General features: G+C 43.0%; 2 protein-coding genes across 2 annotated transcripts in view; both read left to right on the top strand.

Annotated features, from left to right (window-relative positions):
* Positions 1-5,264: 5,264 nt before the first annotated feature.
* Positions 5,265-8,127, top strand: LOC309450940 (uncharacterized protein; the record flags this gene model as incomplete). Its single annotated transcript, XM_082074195.1, has 9 exons — positions 5,265-5,380; positions 5,569-5,830; positions 6,051-6,128; positions 6,456-6,512; positions 6,618-6,680; positions 6,793-6,848; positions 7,057-7,126; positions 7,322-7,368; positions 7,720-8,127. The coding sequence occupies 9 exons, from the start codon at positions 5,265-5,267 to the stop codon at positions 7,919-7,921; spliced, it is 951 nt and encodes a 316-aa protein (XP_081930321.1). The 3' UTR covers positions 7,922-8,127.
* A 9,000-nt stretch (positions 8,128-17,127) lies between these two features.
* Positions 17,128-24,669, top strand: part of RNF180 (ring finger protein 180) — an 83,826-nt gene continuing 76,284 nt past the window's right edge. Inside the window, exons 1-2 of the mRNA XM_082075192.1 lie at positions 17,128-17,199; positions 22,601-22,736. Of these exons, the coding sequence (XP_081931318.1) occupies positions 22,635-22,736 (102 nt within the window). The 5' untranslated portion in view covers positions 17,128-17,199; positions 22,601-22,634. The remainder of the gene's footprint in view (positions 17,200-22,600; positions 22,737-24,669) is intronic.

Here is a 24,669-nt window from a genome sequence, read left to right as displayed (position 1 = left end):
GTGGAAATCACTCCCTCTGCCGGTCACTCGAGCCTCTTGCTTTTGTAGTTTACCAGACGGATCCAAACTATGGTTTTATCTTAGTTCCTATCTGTCTGGTGGCCTACTGTCTGGAAGCACAGTAAGTTCTTTTGCTTTACATAAATCAATCTCATATGCACTTTTGTAGTGAGCAAGAGATACTGTCTGTATGTTTCTTGGGAGCTCAGAAAATGAAGAGAGATTTAATGGAAAGAGGAGATACTTGGCAAACAAATAAAAGAAGAAAAGCAATGCCAGATAAAAAGAAAATCTACTGAATGTAAATAAGAAAAGGCTAGATAAAAACAAGAACACACGAATATTTGTGCCTTGGCAAAGTAAGAGATACAAAGGATTGCAAAGTGGAGAAAATGTTTTAAAACTATTACTACAGTAAAATGCACAGGCTATGCAGGTATCAAAAGTGTCTAACAATGCAGTTAGAAGAAACACCAAAAACACAAAAAAAACCCAAAAGCAGATACTTAGATCTGAATTCTGTGGCTATCCCAAGCACGCACTTCCTCCATAGTGAAATAATTAACTTACGCTTTTTCTATGGATAAACAACATTTAATCCAATTCCTTGTATTCCTTAAACACGTGTTCATTAGAGCATAAGCAAAACAGCGCTGGGTGTGCGGGGGATTCGCTCCGCCCAACAATGCACACCTTTAAACAATGAGAAGTGTGCTTAAATACAGTAAGGTGTTACATATTCATAATGACCCCAGGAACGCCTATACATATTCATAACCTTTCCCCACTTCTGATTAAAATGAGTCTCAGATAACCATTTCCATAGACCCTCCCCTGTTGCACCTGCGCAGTGCCACTTGGTGAATTTGAGGAGGGGTCTTTGAGGGTCTTTGGATGAAGGCTCCTTCAGCTTCATCACAGTGAACTTTTTACCTTTGGCTCATTATGTTGAATTGACTGGGACCCAATCTGCCAAGTCGATTGAAACCAGACTGGCGCCCCCTTTTGCTGTAAATCTTCGTTATCTTGTCTCCTCAAGTTTACAGCTAGGTGCAGTAAAACTTCTTATCTTGGCATTCGATGGGTTTCTGTTCTTCTTAACATAAAGCTCTAAACTAAGCATGTATTGTGTGACTAAGCCTTAAAGTGTTAGTTCATTAGTAGGCACCCATTATAAGTTTTAGTTAACCCTTAAAATGTTAGTTCCCTCTGTCAATATAACTTCGTATAGAAGTTTCATGGAGCTTAACCACCCTTTCCTTTCTCCAGGTTCAGAGCCCGTGCCTCATTTGGTTATATCTGTAAACATTAAACATCTTAGCATGAATCACAACTGCATTTTTCCCAATAGCAGTGTGAGAGATATTCGTATCCTGTGCAGTGTAGGATTGTAACTGTGCAGGACCATCAGTTTAGATCAGGGCAGTACTGCTCCACATAACTGACAGTTCAGCATCTTAGAAGACCATGAATAGCCAAAAATACATTTTTTTTCCATTAAGAAATGTTATGTTAAAAAGATGCCAAAGCACACATCTGATTTCTCAGCTTAGAAGATATACAAATATGGTTATGGGCACATAACATCTAGCTGTTCCTTCCCGTAGATGCAGAAATAGTATCTTTAGCTGTTTTGGTCAGTGACGTGACACTTTAATGCCGCACCACAGGTGGGTGGCTTCAGGAGATGCCTGTGTCCCAGGATCATTCAGAAGCATCCAGAGCAGTGACAGATGTGCTGCCTACACACAGTGACTAATCAGGAACAGAAAACTGAAGGGCAAGTGTGTGCCCAGGAAGCAGAACTCTAGTCCATACAGCTCCGTCGTTGCTCTCCTGGAGCTGTTCAAGCACTAGCCCAAGGAGGCTCTCACTGCCAGCCTGACACAGGACATGCTCCAGGTGAGGAATGTGATATTTCCACCCATCACTTAGCTGCTCCTTGGCACATTGCCTGGCTGTAAGAACATGTGGAACACAAAGGACTTTCAGACATTATTTAGATTCTTTTAGCTGTCTATTTAGATGCCTTAAAGACAATTTTTTTCCCAATGTTTTAAATGGATCCCCTTTTTCAATATAATATGAAAACATTTTCTTTCTCCTTTTTATTAATGCAGAACTAGACTTCTAAGGAATCAGCTTTAAAGGACAGTAAAATGTTACTACGTGGATTTCTACAGCCCCATTAACTAGACAGAGATTGTTGTCACAAAGTAAATTTGCTTGCCAAGTATTGAGGGCTCTTATCACTTCACCTCACCTTACAATGCGTAAGAAGAATTAAATATTTTTGTGGAAGTACAGAAGAATTTCACTACTCTTGATTAAAATTAAAAAACAGCTTCTTGTAATCCTTACTATTTACACTGCATATTAATTTACAATTATTTTGCTGTGCTGTATTTAGCATGAGGAACCACAGGCTTCATTGTAAAGTACAACTCTCTTAATACAGAAATCAACAAATAATGTTCCTCATATGTCATTAATATTAATAATCTAACCAAATGGGAAAAAAAAATCCATCAAAACAAAAACGTGAAACATGTGCAATCAAAAATCTTAGATTCCTGCAGCAGAGAAAAATTATTTGCTGTAGCAAGTATTTGGCACATTCTGAAAAAGAGTTATCATGTACCAAAGGACAAAGCATCAGCTGAAGAATGCCATTTAATATAAAATTATGATTACATGCCAAATGAATATTGCATTGTCACTGTTACACAGCAGCATCATTTAAGAGTTCTAGTCACAGTTCCAGTCTCTGCCACGCTCATCCCTGAAGATACACCCAAAAAAAATCAGTGCACCTGCCCTGAGGGTTTTCAGTTTGAGAAGTGGACCTTCTCAGCCAATGTGGGAAGTGGGAGTTGCAGGTATTATTATGTAATAAAGAGTGTACAGTTGACATTGATTGTAAAGGTTATGTTGTGAAGATTTTGTATTTCATGTTATTTTTGATATGTCTTGACTGACTGGGTATCTACTGTGACAAAGCAAATTCTGTTATCATTTTTAGTTTCATTAAAGTAAGACAACAGCAAATTTATTAAAAGGGGAAAAAGATAAGAGCAATTGAAAGGAAAAAAATCTTTTCATTAACAGTCTAATCTCCAATGCTTTATGTGTTAATGAACAAATCTTCTTTTAAGCTTGATAATTATAATAAATTAAAATTTTTAATGAGAAAATACTCAGTTTGCCACCTTGTATTTCATAGAATCATAGAATAATTTCAGTTGGAAGAGACCCTCAGGATCATCGAGTCCAACCATAACCTAACTTAACTTCAGCACTAAACCATGTCCCTAAGAACCTCGTCTAAATGCCTTTTAAACACGTCCATGTATGGTGACTCCACCACTTCCCTGGGCAGCCTCCTCCAATGCCTGACAACCCTTTCTGTGAAGAATTTTTTCCTAATATTCAATCTAAACCTCCCCTGGTGCAACTTGAGGCCATTTCCTCTTGTCCTATCACTTGCTACTTGGCAGAAGAGACCAACATCCTCTGCACTTCAACCTCCTTTCAGGCAGTTGTAAACAGCGATAAGGTCTCTCCTCAGCCTCCTTTTCTCCAGGCTGAACAGCCCCAGCTCCCTCAGCTGCTCCTCATCAGACTGGTGCTCCGGACCCCTCACCAGCTTTGTCGCCTCCTCTGTACTCTTTCCAGCACCTCAATATCTTTCTTTTATTGAAGGGCTCAAAACTGAACACAGGATTCAAGGTGGGGCCTCACCAGTGCCCAGCACATTGGCACAATCACTTCTCTAGTCCTGCTGGCCACACTATTCTTGTCAAAAGCCAGGATGCTGTTGGCCTTTTTGGCCACCTGGGCACACTGCTGGCTTGTGTTCAGCTGCTGTCAATCAATAGCCCCAGATCCTTTTCCACAAAGCAGCTTTCTAGCCACTCTTCCCCGAGTCTGTAGCACTGCCTGGGGTTGTTATGACCCAAGTGCAGGACCCAGCACTTGGCCTTGTTAAACGTCAACAGCCCAACGATTCAGCCGGTCCAGATCCCTCTGTATGGCCTTCTCGCTCTCCAGCAGATAACATTTGTACCTGGTATTTATGAACTCAAATATTTCTGAAGGCATTTAACCTGTCACATGTTTCCCTAATGGTTTTGGTTTCCCATGGTAGAATTCAGTAAGGTGTTTGGCTGATTAATATGAAAATAAAAATCTTTCTTAGAAATACAGATTTGTCATAAACAAGGCTCTGAGTCTAAATCCTATTTTTCCCAGTAGAAAATATAAATGTAAAAGCCAAGATTATTATTTTGAATAGTGAACATCTCTCTGTTAGTAAGGCTTGAGAAATACACTAATTTGTTAGGGAAACTAGAGTGCTTGGATGCTTGTTTTATACCGAAGTTCATCTCTCTGTAGCATTTTTCAAATTCCAAACTTAAAATAATTGTCCTTTGTCCCCATAAAAAACACATACCAAAAAAAAAAAAAGTATGCCAGGATGTGAGAATATGCCTTGCTACCACATTTAGAGACTGCAGGAACTGTTTTCTTTTTCCTTCCCCATCTCCTTCTCCCTTTCTTTTGCCCTCTCTTTTTCCTTGTTTTCCTTTTCATTTTCCTTTCATTTTTTTTTTTAATGGTAATCATGATAATTACATCAATTTTCATGGGGAAAGACAGGAAAGTTTTCTTGAAATTCTGCCTGCTGTAGCTTTTCAACCTCATATCTTTTAAAGATTCCGCTCAACAGTATCAAACATTCATGAGCTCATGAGCTTGCTGTAAATCACAGAATCACAGAATGTTAGGGATTGGAAGAGACCTCAAAAGATCATCTAGTCCAATCCCTCTGTCAGGGCAGGAACACCTAGATGAGGCTACACAGGAATGTGTCCAGGCAGGTTTTGAATGTCTCCAGACAAGGAGACTCCACAACCCCCCAGGGCAGCCTGTTCCAGTGTTCTGTCACCCTCACTGAGAAGAGGTTTCTTCTCAAGTTTAAGTGGAACCTCCTGTGTTCCAGTTTGCACCCATTACCCCTTGCTGGCTGGGAGCACATGCGCAGCCTGGCTCCTGCTTGATCCCCGGCTGGGGAGCTGAGGCGGCCGGCTGGTCAAGGAACAGGCAAAGCCCACAAGGAGACGCCGACACGTGGCGCCCGCGCTCGCTCCCGCCTGTGTGCTAAGAGTGGGTGCTGCGAGGGAAGCCCTGCTCCTCCTGCGGCCGCAGCTGGAGCCCAAATCTGCTCCTGGCACCAGCCCCGCGGAGGGGAGGGCCATGTCACAATGGGCAACGCTGGCTGTGTCACCGCAGCGTCACTGTGGGTTTGTGACATGGGCACCCTGGCGGCAATAAAAGGGGCTGCTCCCCGAGGTGGGGAAGCATCCGGAGGAGAACTTCGGTGCTGCGGGGCAGGAGATTGGAGAGTAGTCGCCAACGACCTGTCCTGTGTTCGCTGTGCAGTGGAAGGCCCTGGGCTTCCCTGACTGTGCAACGTGTGTGGCCGTGTCCTGTGCACGAGAGAGCGCGGCTGCGGGGCAGGAGTTTGGAGAGTAGTCGCCAACGACCTGTCCCGTGTTTGCTGTGCAGTGGAAGGCCCTTGGGCTTCCCTGACTGTGCACGTGTGTGGCCGTGTCCTGTGCGCGAGAGAGCGCGGCTGCGGGTGCTCTTGGGAAGCGTCCCCGACTGCGTCTGTGCCCAACAGTGCCCACAGCCGTGTCCCTCAGACCTTGCAGTGTCAGGACACACAAGTGAGGAAGTGGAGATGAACATGTTAGAGGAAGACCTTTACATGCTCGAGGAGTGCCTGGTTCAGGATTCTCCCATGACTCAAAGGCAAAGGGGGACACTGGTAGGTGTGGAGTTGTCCTCTTGACGCCGCGGGCTGGGGCTGTGAGATTTCAGCCCCTGACCCCTCCTTTCCCCATGCAGGCAAAGCAGGAGGAGCTGAAAGAAAGCACAGGGCTGCTGAGCAAGGAGGTCAGTGTCCCCTCCTCTGCCCATGTTCCCCCAGCTGCAGCAGCTCAGGCTGTGTCAGGGGCTCAATGACTCCATGCGGCTCCTCTTTGCAGAACTCTGCTGTGGCGGCATCTTACGAGAACTGCCAGCAGGTGCTCCAGCAGCTGGAGGTTCTGCTGGCCCAGTGTGAGGTGAGTTCGCAGAATCACAGGCTGGTTGAGCTTGGAAGGGAGCTCTGGAGATGGTGGTGTCTCATCTTGTGCCTCTGCTCAAGCAGGCTCCCCTAGAGCCAGTTGCTCAGGACCGTGTTCAGACGTGGACTGTGTCCCGAGTTGGGCATGGGGGTCCCTCTGTCTGCCCACAGTGGCTGCAGGGCTGGGAAGGAGAGGGGACACGAAGGGGGCAAAGGTGGTGCCCGAAGGGAGCTGGGAGAGGGGATAATGGTGAGGGGAGTGCACTCGTGGGGCTGTCCCCGTGCCCCGATTGATGGCTGCTCCTCACGCCCTCCTCTCCCGCAGGAGCAGTGTGAGGCAGCGTGTCTGGACGGAGGCGCGAGAGGAGAAGAGTCACAGCAGGTAGAGGGGACAAGGAGGCCCGAGTGGGCACGGCCGTGGGGCAGGAAAGGGCCGGGGGTGTCCATGTCCCAGCCTTGTCGCCCGCATGAAGTACCCATTGTTTAGCAGGAGGAAAGGCGCTATGCAAAGACGGTGGACTTGCTGCACCAGGCTATTAAGGAGACCGAGGTAAAGCCGAAAGGGCTGGGGGAAAACGGGTGGGTGCCCACAGGCCCTGGGGTGGGGGATCTCGCGGGGGGCCACAGCGGGCTCAGACACTCGCAACTCTTCTGACTCCCAGGTGCTGCGTCGGGAAATATGTAATTTTGAAGAGGAGGTGGAGGAGGAAGAGGCCTGGTGAGTTGGGCCCCTCACCCCATAGAGGTCTCCAGGGTGTCTCTGCAGCACCCGCAGGGATGGGGCTGCCAATGCTGGTGCCAGGCAATGGAGTGGGGCTGTGACAGGGGAGCCCAATCCCTGCCTGGGGTGGCATATGTTTGGAACGGGAACCCCTGCGTGGCCGTGGAGGTCTGTGAGTCGTCCAACCAAGCCCTGTTGCCCCCAGCTATCTGCAGAAGATGAAGGAGGCCGAGACGCCAGAGACTGCGCTGCCAGAGGTGGTGGAAGAACAGATGGTAAGCGGGAGAGCGTGTGCCAGCCCCTGCCCCCTGGCCAGCGTGGGTCTCCCTGGGGAGAGGGGTCCATGGAGGTCACAGCCACCACGGGCTACGCTCCTGCTCAAGGCGGAGGTCGGGGGCACCGTGTAACTCCGTCTGTCCCGACCGTGCGGCAGTGCTTGACAAGTGTCCTTGCTCTGTGTTGACCTGCAGGAGAGGGACTTGCTGGCGAGGAGACGCGGTTTCCTTTACTGGCTGCAGTGAGTGTCCCCACTGGGTCCCCTGTGTCCTGGGGCCCGCTCCTGGGCAGAGGCTGGCATGATGGGCTAGACGCCTGCTCCAACTGGTGGGGCTCACAAGCCAGGTTGCTGGCAAGCTGCTGGCTGGCTGTTGCCTTTGCAGCTGAGAAGTGCTCAGCGTCACTTTTCCCTGGGCCGGGATGTTTTCCCAGGCTTGCGGAGTCTCGTGTCCCAGCCTGCCCAAGGGAGCAAGGAGAAATGGCCAGGGAGGTGGCCTGTGGAGCTCCTAGAAGGGTTCCCTCTATCCCCTACCTAGAAGGGTTTGCAAGGCGTCCATCCTGCCCGGTCTCCCATGTCTCTTCTGCCCCACAGGATGCTCTGCGTGCTCTTCGTCATCCCGGAGCTGGTTGTCCTCTTCTTTCTGGCGGCTGCAGTGCTCTACGCCTCCTGCTGCGACACCGAGCTCCTCTACCGCCTCCTGTTGCACATGCTGCGTGAGGAGACCTACTACAACGTGGCGTATGCAGCGGGAAGGATCCTCACTGTGGTCAGCGAGGGGCCGCTGCCCTTTTGACCGCTCCCCCCAATAAAGCCTTTTGAATCTACACCTCCATGTGCTCGGGCAGGTTCGTTGGGGTGCAGGGAGAGCGTCTTGCCCTGCGTGCCGGTCCCTGCAGCCCCCCGCGGCCAGGCCCAGTCTCATCTGCTGGGCACTGGGCACGGCCACCCTGCCTGCTGCAAGCCAGGTCTCTGCCTGCCTGCCTCACCTGCTCAGCTGCTAGCACAGCTAAGGAAACAGAGACACAAGAAAGAGAGGTTAACAGATTGCCTTAATTCAACCATCAGACATATGGCACTGCAAGAACTACAGGCCTTGGTCATGGAAATATTGAGCATTTACTCACATTTATTTCATTGAAGGCGTAATGCTGTGCACAAAAGCACAGAATCACACAATAACAGAATCACAGAATCAGAGAATCACAGAATCAGAGAACGTTAGGGATTGGAAGGGACCTCAAAAGATCATCTAGTCCAATCCTCCTGCCAGAGCAGGAACACCTAGATGTGTCAGGAATGTGTCCAGGTGGGCTTTGAATGTCTCCAGGGAAGGAGACTCCACAATCTCCCCCGGCAGCCTGTTCCAGTGTTCTGTTACCCTCACCATGAAGGAGTTTCTTCTCATATTCAAGTGGAATCTTCTGTGTTCCAGTGTGTACCCATTGCCCCTTGTCTTATCATTGGCTGTCACTGAGAAGAGCCTGGCTCCATCCTCATGACACCCACCCTTTACATATTTATAAACATTAATGAGGTCACCCCTAAGTCTCCTCTTCTCCAAGCTAAAGAGACCCAGCTCCCTCAGCCTTTCCTCATAAGGGAAATGCTCCACTCCATTCATCATCTTTGTTGTTGCCCTGAGCTGGACCCTCTCCAGCAGTTCCCTGTCTTTCTTGAACTGAGGGGCCCAGAACTGGACACAATATTCCAGATGTGGTCTCACCAGGGACGAGTAGAGGGGGAGGAGAACCTCCCTCGACCTACTAACCACCCCCTTTCTAATACACCCCAGGATGCCATTGGCCTTCCTGGCCACAAGGTCACAGTGCTGGCTCATGGTCATCCTGCTGTCCACCAGGATCCTCAGGTCCCTTTCCCCTACATTGCTCTCCAACAGGTCATTCCACACCTTATACTATAAAGTCTTGTGTTTAAACCATCAGTGTAATCAGTGAAAAGGCACTAACAGCACCACCAGCCCCTTAGTCAGCAGGGCACTGGTGAAGACACCAGGAGAGATCCCCGTGTGAGAGAACCACCTTCAAAAGCACTCTTTTTGATTAGTGCACCTTGCACCTCACTCTCTGTTCAGCACTGTACCTACAGCTGGCTGTGCATTTTAGTCAGCAAGGATGTTCTAAATTATACTGACATAAGCATATGAAGTTTTCAATGGCATAAAACTTCATGATAGGTCTCAAGCCAATCCTTTACAAAAAATCTGATGAAGCATGCATAGGAATGAAAATACTTTCATTTCTGGTCATCCTTACGTCTTCAAGCCCTGCCTGGAGCTATACTCTGCAGGAATACAGGACTTTGTTACCATGATGGACAAGACCATCACAACTTTTTTTTACACCAATTTTAGAGAGATGGAGAATTCTGCTGTAAATTAATTACAGTGAGGTATTTCCTTGTAACGTGTAAGGATAAGACAAGTCCCAGCAACTAGTACAGGAAATCTTGAAATACCTATTTCATAACTTCTTCAGTTTTCAAAAAGTGAAGCATAAAGTTGGCTTTCTTGAAGGTATACTCCTTGTATTAAGGAAAATCTCAAATGATAGGTTTATGTCTAGCTCCTGCTCTACCTACCTAGTGAGATCCTACAGAACTATTGGGAAGTGTCTGACAGAGTGCTGACTACAATGTGATGTTACCGTATTTTTTAGTTCATGCATAAGGCTAGACAATAAACACCATAATTGCATGGAAGGAGATGAAAAGTGTAATCATCCTCACATTCCTTGAACTTAGAAACCAGCTGCTCTTTCATGGCTTGAACGTGTTTGATTGCAAGCAGAAGTTGCCTAAATATGTCATAGCTGAAGCATGACAGATAAGAAGGCATCAATAATCTTTACTGTCTAAGAAGCCATTTTAGGAAGCTCAAAAGCAAAGGCACAGCTTGCACAGCAAATGCCCTGGATATAGCAGAAACACAAATCTCACTTTTGGAGATTTGCATAGAATTGATCACTACATGAAACTGATGCCCAAAAAGGTTTTCTCTGACTTTCTTTACCTACGCAGCATCCTTAAAAATTGAAGAGCAGCTACTTTTTGGGCATTTCAGATACACTTCCATGGAATATTAGGACTCTGTTCAGCTGACAGTAAATAAGCTCCTAGAGCCATTTGAGATGCCTTCAGGGTCTGAACCTGGCCTCCAGCTGCTGCTCCAGAGGGCCATGTTGTATCTGCCAGTATCATAAATACATCAGCATTTCAAGTACCCCTGGAGATACACATGTGGGTATCTCAATCAAGCCTTGTTTCAAAGTCACAGAAAATACTCAGAATACCAGCTTTCAATAGCAAGCAGCTCTTAAGGTGCTACAGATTATAATGTCCACATTATGAACTACAGAGTTTGCTAAATACTTAAGCCTAGGGTCTTGCTCAGAAACTGTGGACATGTAGCTTTGCCCTTAAGTCTGCTGTGGCTTAAGCCTGAAGTGGGGATATGACTAAATCAGATCAAAAGCCACGAAAGTGACTGCTCTGTTAGTTTGTAGTATTAGTGCTCCTACCAGAAGAGAGTTCAGTGTTATGATTACATGAGTGTAGGTTCTTACCAGCTCTGGTGGCATCCTGCTTAGTGCTGGAACAGAGAATCAGCCTTTAAGGAATCTCACTCTCTCAGGAATGAGATACCTTAATCTATGGTGTCAACAAAATGAAAAATAGATAACATTGTTTTCTTCAGCAGTCAGACAAGTTGCTTATTCTACTTCCTCTATATTTAATATTTGTAAGATATAAAACTAAATATATCAGCAATATATACATTTATATAAAACTGCTTAAATGCTAAACTGATTTAATGATCCTGTACACTAAAAACATTTTTCAGTTTAACAGGATAATTAATTTATCTGTATCTCAGCCTGAGAACAAACCTGTTATATGCAGCCATTAGCACTAATGAATGAAAGAAACTTTCACAGCTTTCTACCAATGCCTACTGAAAAAGTGAAATTGATAATTTTAGACAGGGAGTTAATTTCATATAACAAAAAATATTTGCAAAGATTTAATTTTGAAAATGGTAAAACAGCAGATGATGCTGCAGTCTTATGAAAGCTAAAACTTCACCAAGTAGAAAATGCAGTGTAGAGCTCTTCAGAATGTTTGAATGACAGGAGCACTGAAAAAAACCCAAACCTCTGTATGTCTCTTCAAAAGGATATAAATGAAATTTTTACACTTCTTCGGAAATTTTATTTTTATATACATATTAAGCACTGACAAGGCAGTGCCTCTCATGGGACAGGAAAATCAGGGCTAAGCACACAGAGACACATTCAGTCACAAGGCAGATAATTACTAAGGATAATCTCCTTTTACTAGAAAGATTTTAAAACAACAACAACAAACAACAACAGCTAGGAGCATAGTAGGAGATGACTGGAAAGAATCTTCCAGATCTTCAAGTCCCACCACCAACTGCTGTAACCGTCATACAGTAGTATACCGCTGTACTTCATCTTTAAGTTGGTGCTTTTCTCCAATACTTTTCTTAGTAATCTCACGGGTGGAAAAACTGTAACTTTTCAACACTAAATTTCTATAAGGCAGGCTCCATCCATTTTGATCATCTTGGTATTACTTCTTTGTGCCCACTCTAGGCCCAGTCTCTTTCTTGAAAAGTGGAATATTATACCTATCTGCATTATTTCAAATAAGGAATTAACAGAGCATTAATATTCCCTTGTTTGTACTGGAAATACACCGACAGTCCAGATCACAATTCACCTTTTCAGAGCTACATCACACTGCCAATGCACAGACATCCTGTGACCAATTAGTATACTCCAATACTTCTACTCTTTTTTGCTTCCATTTGATGAGTCTGCTGACAGCAGAAATTCTTGTCAGCATTCTCCAAGTGCATAATCTTGTACATTACTCACCTGAATCTCATTCGTTTTCCATTTCTCTAATAGTCAAGGTTGAAAAGTTCTTAATATTCTTTGCAATTTCTAATTCAGCTTCAATTTAAACAGTTTTTATTCCTGCTATACATTTTAACAAATAACTTTATTTCCTGATCAGTATTTTTTAATTCCCTTCTATTATTTTCTATTCCTTGCCAGTGTTCCTGTATTTCTAAAAATCCTTCTTTAAGTAACTACCTATTTACATCTGGCATTATTTCTGAAAGTCTTTCCCTTGTTTGGATATAAATTCTTGGTATTTTAAATAAATCTAACTTTAATTTCAGAGATCTTCTCTATTCAAATTCCTGAGAAGTCCAGACTGTCTGGGTTATCACTGCAACTTCTTTAAGTTTATCTAAGCCCACTCTTCAAGTCAAGCACTTTACTTCAAGACATACTTTTGTTCATCTTTCCACTTAATCTAAATGAACTTAATCCAAAGCCCTGATCAAAAGTTACAATGACAGGCTCAACTGTAATATCCTTATTATTTACCCAAACTAAACATAAAATAGCCAAAACTGTCTTCAAGGGGTTGTTACTGTTTTTACACATGTCTGCTTACTGTAAACCACCTAAGTTTGTCTTTGAAGACCCCAGAAATTCTTTTTCCCATGTGGGCACAGGCATGTTCTCTTCCATCTCTTACAGTCCCACAGATTATAAATTCTTGGAAGGTGTGCCACCATGGAGAAAAAGAAATTGTGCTTTTATCTTTAGCTGGGTAACTAGGATGTTCTCCCAAGTTATGGGAAATGTGGAATTAGTAGAGTGAAGTGACCTGAGGTCTCTTTTCTGTATGAGTAGTTTCAGTTATAGGAACTAGTGCCCAACAGGTGGTAAACAGAATATATCTAATAAGCTTCACTGACCTTACTCATTTGCAGAACATGTCTTCTTTATGACATTTTCTTTCATTCTACCTCAATATAGCAAGATTCCTTGACCAGCAGGATTCTGAAGCACAGAGACGATCCCTGAGATTTAACACAGCTCCGGATTACATTCCAGGGAAAAAGCAATCACATAGTAAGAAAATTATTTTAAGAATTGCTGTATTAGATCTAGTCCTAAGTGACTTTAAAATGTTTACCCTAGCTCTAACACAGCCCATGTCCATACACAGCAATTTTAGACTGATCCGATTGCTTTTCAAAAAGAAGCAAAGACAAAGTATTTGTTGAATGATGGATATTCTGTTACATTTTATGGATACTGTAATGGCTAGTGTTACCAAAGTTTTTCCAACAACGAATCTGGTAGTACAGAGTGAAACAGGCCAATATTGCTCTAGCAGGCTTCTCTTAATACAATGTTGATCAAGTATGCAAGCTGCTTAGAAAACAAAATGAACAAAACCAAACAACAACAACAAACCAAACAACACAACCCAAAGCCAACCAGCTAAGCACAATAATAGATTTCCTCCTGTGCACAGTGTCAAGTTCCGAAATTTTTACCCAACAGCTTCCATTTCTTTATTCATTTATCTTAATAATCTCTCTCTGGCCATTTTCGAAGATACTTTCCTCCAGCACAGATGATCAAATAATAGATATACAGGTCTTGGAGATGAACCCAGCTGATGAGGACAGCCTAATAAGTAAAAGGACCAGGGATTACACAACAAGTTTAATGCCTAGAGTAGTTGCGAGCACAGGTGCAGACGTGTTGCAAAAAGAGCCAGAGGCCACGAATGCATTTGCAAAGAGCAAGTTTTATTTCAGTTACCTCTCTACCAGTGGATCTCTGAAGTAGCACCTAAGCTTCCATGCAGAAGTAACACAAGCAGGGATGCAGGCGCTGCAGCAGTTCAGCCCTGGTAGATCAGTGGGCTACCTGCACTCACCTGTATTTCAAGGCTTCAAGCAGGCACAGCCTCTTGCTCTTTCTCACAACAAAGCAAGAATCTCAGGCACAATGATAAGGTTTCTCACAGGCCTATATTATCTAACAGAGAGGTTCTACTTGTCAAGGATACATGGTCAGTAAAACAGTTAGTGTGATGTATGTGCTTTTTCTATATCACAGCTGCAGCCGTTTGAGCATATTTAAAATTAACCAACCTCCACACCAATCTTCTGCTATTTCCATACAGTAGTCATTCCTGCTCTACTGAATATCTGGAGAAAATGTAATTTCTTCTATTGGAGAAGTCATATTTGGTTAAAAAAAGGAACTCTACAGTAGTGAAAGTCATGTCATCCATTCTCCTAGGCAGCTAAGGATTATTTTTTCCAACTCCATCAACACTAATGGCAAGATATACAACATGTCCCAGCAGTGGCTATTGGAATACAAAACCACTTCTTGGACGTGTTGATAGAGCACCTGTGAAGTGGATATACTGTCCATGTGCCATGGACATGAAAACAGTGTGCATTACTGCCTATGCACAAATCACTACACCACTGCAGCGTGTTTCACTGTTCACCGATGCACTGTATTCAGACTTCCCTATAGTATTCCTGCTATACCACCCTTGTTTCAGAACAGCAAGTCGAAAATACTCTATGGTTTATGATTTAATGTGTGTCATTTTGGCACTGATCCTTGGACTGCTCACCATAAGGGGCTATCCCAGTAAAAAGCACTTGATATATATTTTGCCTTGGAATCACTTTCTGCATTGGGCTGTAATGTATCCCAAAGCCACATCACAAGCAACATCCATTAACCTTCTCAGTGATCATTTTACACACTCTTAACCTTGTACAGGGCAGCTGCCCTGTCCTCATCCTGTGAGGGGGAAATGCTCTCTTTAAGACAATAAATACTGCTAACCACAGAGCTGAATGGCACATTCCCCACGCTCAAAAAAAAGAAAATTATCAAAATATAAACTTGTAGCCAGTAGAAAGGCTTTACTTTTTCTCATTCTACTTGCTGTTTTTGTGGCATAAGCCACACGGTGCCTTTTATTTCTTTCCCCAGTGCCATCTTCACTGTTTTTTCTCCTTAAGCATGGGATGCTATTAAATTCACATAGTCCAATCCTACATCTTAGAGTAGAAGCAAATGAGATGACAAAATTTTAAAAGAGTAAAAGCTCTCTGCCCTAGTAGTTTCAATATTCTTTTATGTCAGAAGGTGAGGCCTTAAATTAGCAGATAGTCACTTTAACCTGCACTTTATTTTCCCCGTTCATCTCTCTATTTTGCTCATTTCTATGTGCCTTTACCAATTAAGTTTGCTAAAAAATGCCTCATAACCTGCAACTCCTTATCACCAATAAATAATGCTTTTTCTAAATAGTCCTTTCAGTTTAAATTGGAGCATAATGTACCACACTAGAAATTATTTCAAGGTCTGTCTCTTCTACCTAAAATTACTGTAGAATCATGCCAGAGGAAAATGGAATTTAATCAATGTGAACATCCTACTTGTGAATTTCTTTATCTAAACCTTCTTTACTGGGTCTACAAGAAAAGGTAGCACTTAGCACAACATCTCACCAAATGTAATAATCACTAAAAAGACTCTACAATCCTCTTCTCAAAACCAAAAACATCAGCTTTTCTAACCATGGAGTGAGGAAATGGTAAGACAGGAAAATTGTTCATCAGAGGATAGGGTATTTATTTTTTTTTAAAACACTACATCCAATTACATTGTTTAAGCATCAAGAAGTATAAAGTAATTTAGTTAGATGTAATTACTGAAAAACATAAGGCATCCTGAATGAAGGCTGTTATATTGTTATTTAAAATATTTGTATCCCACTGTTGTTCGAAAACTTTTCACATGAATAGGATTCTAAATAGCAGGAACTGGATAAACCTAGACTCTCTCAAAATAAAAAACAGACTAAATAATTCTACAGTTACAAGGCAGGCTGTTAGAATAACAACAGGATAGCAAAACGCAAAAATTACCAAAAAAAAAAAAAAATCAGGTAAGTGAAAGCACTGAAAAATAATTGTGGTAGCACAATTCTGTATCCACGAGAGCCCAAATCTTAAAATGAGTCCTACATAATCCAAACCAGCTATCTGATAACAAAACCTTGTCTTGACCTACAGGGAATGCACATTGAAATGCAAGAAAAAATACAGAAATCAGATATAATAAATGTAGGAGAACCAGTGAAGTGGAGGTTTCAGCGTTTTAAACCACCTCCACAAGCCAAAAAGTGGGCAGACTCTAAACTCTGATAACTCTGGTCCCCTCCTGTATTCGAAGCTGAGCAACTGTTGTTAATAGATTGTCAGTTACACGCATGTTAGCTCCTGATCAAGTCATCACAAATGGCCAAACTACTATTGATGTGGAATCACAGCCCGTCTAGTTCACTTCCAAGGTCCAGACACACCCGAGCGAGGGCCCCATGACGCTGCTCCCCGCTGCTCGGTGTTCAGAGCGGTACGACCGCCTTTCCCCCCAGGCGGCCCCGCACGATCTGCAGCAATTCCCTACAAAAGTTCACACGCAGGTTTTCTTCATTCCCCCTCCTCCCACCCACTCCATTGCTGCATTTAAAGCTTCCTCTCGGCCTTTGCTGCTAGTTAAAATAGTCAGCGGCTAGCTAATGATAGCCTGCCCAGGGTGTGATTACTTGGTGGCACATCTCGGGCTCTCTGATGTCCCTGGCCCGGCTCTTTGACTGTAAGCTCTCTGAGTCTGGGCTTGTTCCCTGGGCCTGGAGGAACATATATATTTTTCTTTGTCCCAAATTTTATTGAACACTTTTCATTCGTTTCCCCCTAATTCAGCACCGCGCCCCTCCACCCTTGTCACAGCTTGCCGCCGGGCTGACCCCACCCCGGCTCCATCTCTGCCAGTCAGGAGACGAGAGGACGTGCCACCCTCAGGCCTCGGCACGGCGCGGGGTGGCTGCCCGCAACCCCGGCCACAAAGGGCTGGCCCCGCAGCCGGCGATGGGCCCGGCCTCTCGCGGGGACGAGGGAGCCAGCAGCCGCCTGGGAGGGCTGGCCTGCCCCACCGTGACTTGCGCGGCCGGCCGGGCCGGGCGGGCGACGCGCTAGCGGAGCGCTTTCCGCCGCCGTTTGTCTCCCGTCTCTTGCCGTTCGCAGCAGCAGCAGCTGCTGCTGCGCAACCCCTTACCCGCCCGCCACTCGCCCCAGTGGCGTCGCCTCCTCCTCTCAGCCTCGCACAGCGCGGCGCGGTAAGCTGTCCGGGGCCTTGGGGGCGCGGAAGGAGGCGCCGCATCCGCCCGCTGGGCCGTGCCGGGCCCTGGGCAGGTGGGCCGACGGGCAGCGGGGTGCTTGGGGCACGGGCAGGGACCTGAGGGGCGGACACCTGCCTGGAGCTGCGGGGAGCGTCGGGGCTGCCCGCCCTGGGGCGAGCCCAGCGCTTGCCTGAGGGGGCGCCGCAGCGCGGCGGCGACAGCCCCGGCTTCGCCCCGGAGTTAACTTGACGGTGCCGCCGCCGGCGGCTGTCCGCAGCCGGAACGGGCGTGCGGGGCTGCCAGCCTAGCCGTGCCTGCGCCGCTCTGGGGGAGGCTGCCGGGCCCGCCGCGGACCTGCGGGCGGCTCCGGGGCTGTCCGGACACCGGCGGGGCGGCCGGGGGCTGCGATTGTGCAGCCTGGTGACTGGCGGTCGGGAGCTCGTGTTATGTTGGTACGTGGGCACCGTATTCCTGCCTGTTGAGTCCTTTGTTGTGTGCAACTAGTGTTTGTACGTGCGAGAGCATGAACGGGCAGTACTGGTCAGCGGGATCTCATGCAAGAAAGAGGTTACATGCTGATCCATAGTTTTCCATTGACTTGATAGGCCTGTTGCCTGTCAAAGCGATTTAAACCCTCCACATTCTCTTGCTGTATCTGTTAGACCTGTTGACTTCAGCAGCATGCTGTAGAATGTTTTTGCATCTCCTTAAGCAGAACTACTTTGGAGATCAGAAACTAGCGGCAAGTTTTTACATGTACTCAAATACCTTCCATCGTTGTTTCTCTGTCCAGCAAAGTGTCATTTCCTCGCCTTCTGCAAGCAGGAACTTCTGGTATGGACACTTTTTGGCTAGCACAGCTCATCTACCTTCTCTCTGTCATCCTACTTCAAAGCTGCCACTCATGCACTGCTTTTTCAAGACTCCAGTTTCTGTGCCCTAATTTCTTGCTGCAACCTAATGTAATGTTCATGGCTACAGCGTTCTGGAGGGGCCACAAGTGACTTTTGAACAAAAAGGCATTGAGAACCACTTGTCCTACTGTACTTGTTTTCTGATTTTTGTGCATTTGGGGATGTGGAGCAAACTAGTTGAAGATAAATTCTAGACCATGTTTTCAGCAGAAGTTTAAGTTTCTGTGTTTGGTTCTTCACGTAGAACATTTGAGATTTTTTCTTGGGGTTTTACCTACTGTTTTCGAGCAATCTTTTTGAAGAAAAAATGGCCAAAGTTTAATACACTATACAATTCACATTATATGAGAAACTTAGATATGAGTATGAAAGGGGAATTCCTACTAGTAAGAGGATGCTGGAAGGGAAAGTGTCCCCTTCAAGAAATGATCAATAAATTTAACACTGATCCGTTCTCTACCACTTCTCTGTCTGCTATGTCTACTGCTTGATTCTTCACCATTTTTTTGTTGTTATTTCCTTTATGAATAGTTCTACTAGCTTTCTGTGGTGGTCCTCATAGATTTTCCAGGCAGAGTGGGAAGAGGGAAAAACACAATTCCTGTTTCCACTTCCCTTAGCATGTTGATGCACATGAATGCATATGAAAATCTTAAGGATCTCATTCTGATATTACTTGTTTGCTGCTTTGGAGTTGTTATTTAATCTTCTAGTGTTTATTGTCCTTATAAATGTAAGAATCAACATTTTCAAATGGATCAAAGTGGATTTTGTGTTAGTTTCCACCCTAGCAATGAATTCTCCATTATTTTTTTTTCCTTGAAAATTTATATGATCTGCTTAGTCTACTCAGTGCTAGTACAACTTCATATTGAGTTCTGCATCCAGATTTGAATGCTGCTGTGCAAGAATAGCTGACCCATTTGAAACTTCACAAGGTAGCAGTGACAGCCAGAGATAAAGAAAGCACAATCTGTGAGGAAAGAGGGAAGGAACTGTATTTATTTACCTCAAAGACAAGTTTGAAGGAGAGCTAATATATGATAAGTGTTTAAAGTTGTAAAATATTCTTGCCTGGAAGAGAAGGAGCTGTTTTGTTCTCTGTATTCACAGAGAATGAGGGAAATTGGAAGAAAACTCAGGTAAGATATTAGGGGAAGTATTACAATAATAGAAGATAAGAATGTAATTGAAGAGTTTGGGAAGGCTATGAAATCTTCATCAGAAGTCTGTCAGAAGGTTAGAAAAATGGTTTTAAAGGAAGGGAACTGAGACTCTGACTTGGAAAGGAAGTCTTAACCCTTTGCTCCTCACTTTTCTGGATCTGAATCATAGAAAAATGTTTGAAGGGCATAAAACAAGAGCCACGGAGGAGCGTAGGCTTTTTAACACCCACATATTTCTACATCCTACTTTGAAGGCAAACACAAGCTTGCACAAAGCAATGGGTCTAAAAGCAGTATAGCCACAACAAACACGGTCCAGTGTCAAGCTGAAAACACCCACTGAGAGTGACACCATCTAGTTTCTTAATGCCAGATTGGAATCTCTTTATGTTGGTGTTTTTTGCTGGAAGATAAAGCAAGATGAGAGCAAGGTGTCTTTTAGTGGTCTTAGATGCAGAACAAGACAAAAACTTACTAAAATATATCCAGAACATTATGGGTTAACTGCATTTAACTACAAAACCACTTCAAAATCCTGTGTCTGTATGCTTTTATTTCACTTGCAATTGAAGTTATGTGCAAATCAAAATAAAATTGTTTGTGTGACAAATCAGGAATTACTCATTTGCTGATACATGTAAGAAACTTCTGCAATGTGTTACTGTGCATTTGTAGTGTTTTTCCTGTTCTCTGTAAGAACTGTAAAAGACATATGCTTGCAGAATTTTAATAGAACTACAGGAATTTTCCTTCTTAAATTTTACTAGGCTAGAAGAACACTTCCGTCTACTGTGATGTAGTATTACAAAATATTTGCACTTTAAGATTTTTTTTGTAGTTCACTGTCAACATTCTTGGTTACACCAAATACAACCTGTACTCTCTGGTTATTGCATATATCACATATTAGACATTAATTTATCTTATGAAAGTGTGTTTTTAGATTAAAGGCATATGCAGAACTAAGAAGTAACCTTTAAAATGTGTACATTAAAAAAGGAAAGAAACGAGCTTTTATTTTGCAATTAAGCAGTGTTTGCTTGTTAGGTGCTGTTCAGATGAGGGGGATGTTTACATCACTTCAAATGCCAGTGATCCTTAGACAGCCCGTGTTTGCATGACTTGAACCCTGTCTTTTAAATATAGACAGTGGATTCATTCATCAGGCCTTTATCTGTTGGTTCAGAGGTCAATCACCAATTGTTTTACACCTCGCTCCAGTAAGCATCGTTGGCCTCAAATGAAGCAGCTGTTCAACAGATAGCAGAACAACTTTTTCTAGAACCATGAGCATAAGTGGAACAGCACGTATACTGAGACTTAAATATATACCATTTGAATACACAGATCCAGCAGATAAGATGTGCAAGATATGTATCACTAACTGTGGTACGTTTCAATAATGTGTTTCATTAGGTGGGAATATGGCTGTACCTGAAATACATGTCCTAGCTAGCTTTATGCAAAAAGTCTTTCAGTCCTTCCTGGTTGATCTTAGATTTGAGGTTCTCACAGAGCTGTTGTAAGATTAAATTCATTCTAAAAGTGTGTTATGAAATTGCAAAGAACAAGTTAATTAGAACAGCTTTAAGGTGTTTGAGTGGTACAAACAAATTAATAACTGGTAATCATTCCTTCAATACCCTCTGAAACGTAATGCTGCATTTATCACAGCAAAGTGATACACACTGCTTGTAAAAATCTTCCAGAGCCTGAATGTACTCTTTTTTTTTTTTTTTTTAAAAAAAAAGGTCATTTGTAGAGGGATACAGCATTTTAATATATTCCACTTTCAACTTGTATATGGTACAGAAAGTAGCAGCACTGACATAGGGAAGCTAATAAAAACTTGAGAGAAATTCTGTGTAAGTCAAGGTGTTTAAATCACTACATTTCTGTCATGAATAATACAGGTCTCCAGTGTAAATTTCTCTAAGTGTCTCTTGCATGATCTTTTGCTTGGACATCTTAATTTATGTTAAAGTACATTAACAGCATCTTAAGAAAAAAATTATTGTGACATCATTGCAAGAAAATATTTAATGTTTGTTTGCCTTAACTTCACTTTCTAAGCTTAGCATGGATCTGATTGTGAAAAGCTGCATGTACGCTTGAGCTAGGAGTCTAATGTACACACACATTATTTCTGTTCTTGTCTAACTGTATTTTAGACTCTACATATTTAGAAAAAGTAGGAAATCTGCTGAAAGAACACCTAAGAAGACCTCAGATATAAAAGGAAAATAATTAATAACCTCTGTGTATGTGTTTCATAGTCTTTGATTAATTCGGAAAACAAGGCAAAAAAGGGAAAGGTAGAAATGGGGAAAATGCAAAATTCTCTGTGGCACAATAAGACAAACTGCTCTGCAGACAATTTGAGCACCTCAGAGTTTCTTTAGTAAAAACTAAATAAAAAAAATATGCTGAAATAATTAAAAAATCAGATATTTGGACTGTTTAAGAAAAGAGATTATTTTAATACTGGTTTTAAGTTTTATGCCCCTGCTTCCCTGTCAGTAAGTGCTGTGCAATTTAACACTGTGAGTAGTCATAATCCTAGCATAGTGCTTGGGTTAAATGGGTAGATGTAAAAGATTTTCTTTTTTTTTTCGTGTAGCTAACACAAGGGGGTAAAACCAGAAGCAGGTTGAAAGAAGACTTGGAGGAGGACCTTTGGAAAAAGCATGGTGAAAAAGGAAAGTTTTAGAAACAGATTAGAGAAGACCAGAGAGACCTCAAAACACAGCAAAGCACAGAGAGAAAAAAATATTTGTCTTGTGCTTCTGGTTGTTGTAATTTAGGTCTGTTTTACAAGGAGGTTGATTCAGGTCTGTGGAACACTGTGTTGCACCAGTAGCACTGATCCTCCCACACAAAATAATTTAAGGGAGCATACCTGCAGGGGAAAAGTGTTTTCTGTGGATTAATGCTGGCGTTCATTTAAGTGATGTGGCATTACATATGTGTATGTGTATTTAAAGTGTAGAGTAACAATGACTTACTTTTATGGACATATTCTGTGAAAACTGGAGTTCTCTTTTGTCTAAGCCTTGAGGAAGTTTTTTGGGTTTTTTTTAAACATATTTTGTTGTTGTTGCTTTCTAGGCCTGTATGTAACCTGGAAATAAGAACAGCTGTTTCACTTTGCTATTTAAAATGTCTAGGTGGCATGCTATACAAGATCAGACAGTGTTTGTAAATAAAGTATTAGTTTCCTCTGCAGTGAGAACACTACTGACAGACATCTGGGTTGCAAGAGGAAAGCGTGTGTGGTTTCGACAGGTGACTGAATTGTATGTTTTGTGGTCTTTGCAGACAGACATACACAGCTGAAGAATCAAAAGTTGAGATGAGTAACCAAGTGGCTGATGTGCTACGTTGCTGGAGGTGTAGAAAATACATAGCAAATTCTGTTTGCGTTGCAAAATGTCATGGAAAAGAACCATCTGATGTAAGTGGAGCATCTAGAAGCGGTTTGTAACTTCTTCCAGTGCTGTTGGTTTTAAATAAAGGAGAAGTGCTGGAGAGCGTCCAGCGCAGGGCAACGAAGATGATGAAGGGCGTGGAGCATCTCCCTTATGAGGAAAGGCTGAGGGAGCTGGGTCTCTTTAGCTTGGAGAAGAGGAGAGTGAGGGGTGACCTCATTAATGTTTACAAATATATAAAGGGTGAGTGTCATGAGGATGGAGCCAGGCTCTTCTCGGTGACAACCAATGATAGGACAAGGGGTAATGAGTTCAAACTGGGACACAAGAGGTTCCACTTAAATTTGAAAAGAAACTTCTTCTCAATGCGGGTGACAGAACACTGGAACAGGCTGCCCAGGGAGGTTATGGAGTCTCCTACTCTGGAGACATTTGAAACCTGCCTGGACACATTCCTGTGTAACCTCATCTGGGTGTTCCTGCTCCAGCAGGGGGATTGGACTAGATGATCTTTTGAGGTCCCCCTCCAGTCCCTAACATTTTGTGATTCTGTGATCCTGTGAGCATTAGGCTTGCCCTCACTTAGTAATTAATCTTTTATGGAGAGTACTGAAATATGGACAACTGCACAGAGAGTAATGTAAGCAGTAATGCTACTGAAGTCAAATAGGTAGTGAATCACCTTTATGTTCTGTGACGTGAAGGCTGGTATTCATGATGGATTTGAGTACTAGCTTGTGTAGAGTAAATGATGTTGCTGTTTTTCATATGAAAATGGGTTGTATTTTTGACAGTTTAAATGCATTATTTTTTTTTTGTTTGTTTTAATATCTTTTAACAGAGAACTCTTTTTTTCTAAGGTGTATTTTAAGTACTGACACTAATTTCCAGTGCAGCTAACTGTGTGTCAAATATTCCTACATCACAAACTTTTGCTCTTGATTTTGAAAAAAATGGAGGATATCTATGCACACAAATAAATCAGAAAATTAGCCTCCTGAGGGGAGGGATGACATCACAGGCTAAAATGCCACTTAGCAATTTACATCATCTTTATTCAAATAACCAGAAGAATAATCATATGGAATAAAACAATGACATAGTATTTCCTGCTGCTTTATAATGGCAGTTAGTAATCATGAAGAGTTAAGAGTCTTTCTGAATATGCCAAGAAGTCTGTGCTTATATGCTACAATCTTGAATCAAGTGAAAAAGCAAACAGAAGGGAAGATGTTGATCTTTTTTGTTAACACACTAGAAATGCAATGGCATTTTTTTTTGCATTTAAGAAGGATGTAACCAATAGAGGAAGAAAAAATGTTATTATTTTAAAAATCCTGATACAATTAGTATTATCAATAAACCCCATTTTAATAACTTTCTTTGCTTGCAGATTTTGAAGTCTGGAATATTTTTCATGCTTCATACTTGAGTGGTTTTTATTTTGTGCGTGGTTTGAAGCATTTGGGGGAGGGGGTGGAATTTCAACTCCTTTCATGGAAAAAAATGTAATGAAAAGAAAGAGGTATCTTTGTCCATGCCCCATGGTGGAGCTTTTAATTGCTAGTGGAGATCCACCTTCATTGTGCACAAGACTGAAGGATCTACTTCTCTAATTATGCAGCTAGTAGATTAAAAAAACTCAATTTACCTCTACTTCCTGAGACACTGGGAGGCAAAGATTTTACTAAAATGAGAAAAGTAGTGTTTTCAGTATGTCGGCTTTCCCTCATGAATTTTAGACATTGAGTCAAAGACATAGCTGAAATATGGGTAAACCAGAAAAATCTTAGAACAGATCTTTAAATATTGAAGTCATGAATGCAGTGTAAACACTTTCAATCAGAATTATATCCAAGTTGAAATATAGGTCCTCTCTGCAGATAGGAGGAAGACGATAGCGTAGACATGGCAAATATATTTACCTGTCTGCTGTCATTACTTGGAGAATTTCTAAAA

This window comes from Streptopelia decaocto, assembly GCF_964273445.1.
Source record: "Streptopelia decaocto genome assembly, chromosome: Z".
NCBI classification, from domain to species: Eukaryota; Metazoa; Chordata; class Aves; order Columbiformes; family Columbidae; genus Streptopelia; species Streptopelia decaocto.
The sequence above is the reverse complement of the archived record's forward strand: the minus strand, read 5'-3'. Positions and strand labels throughout refer to the sequence as shown.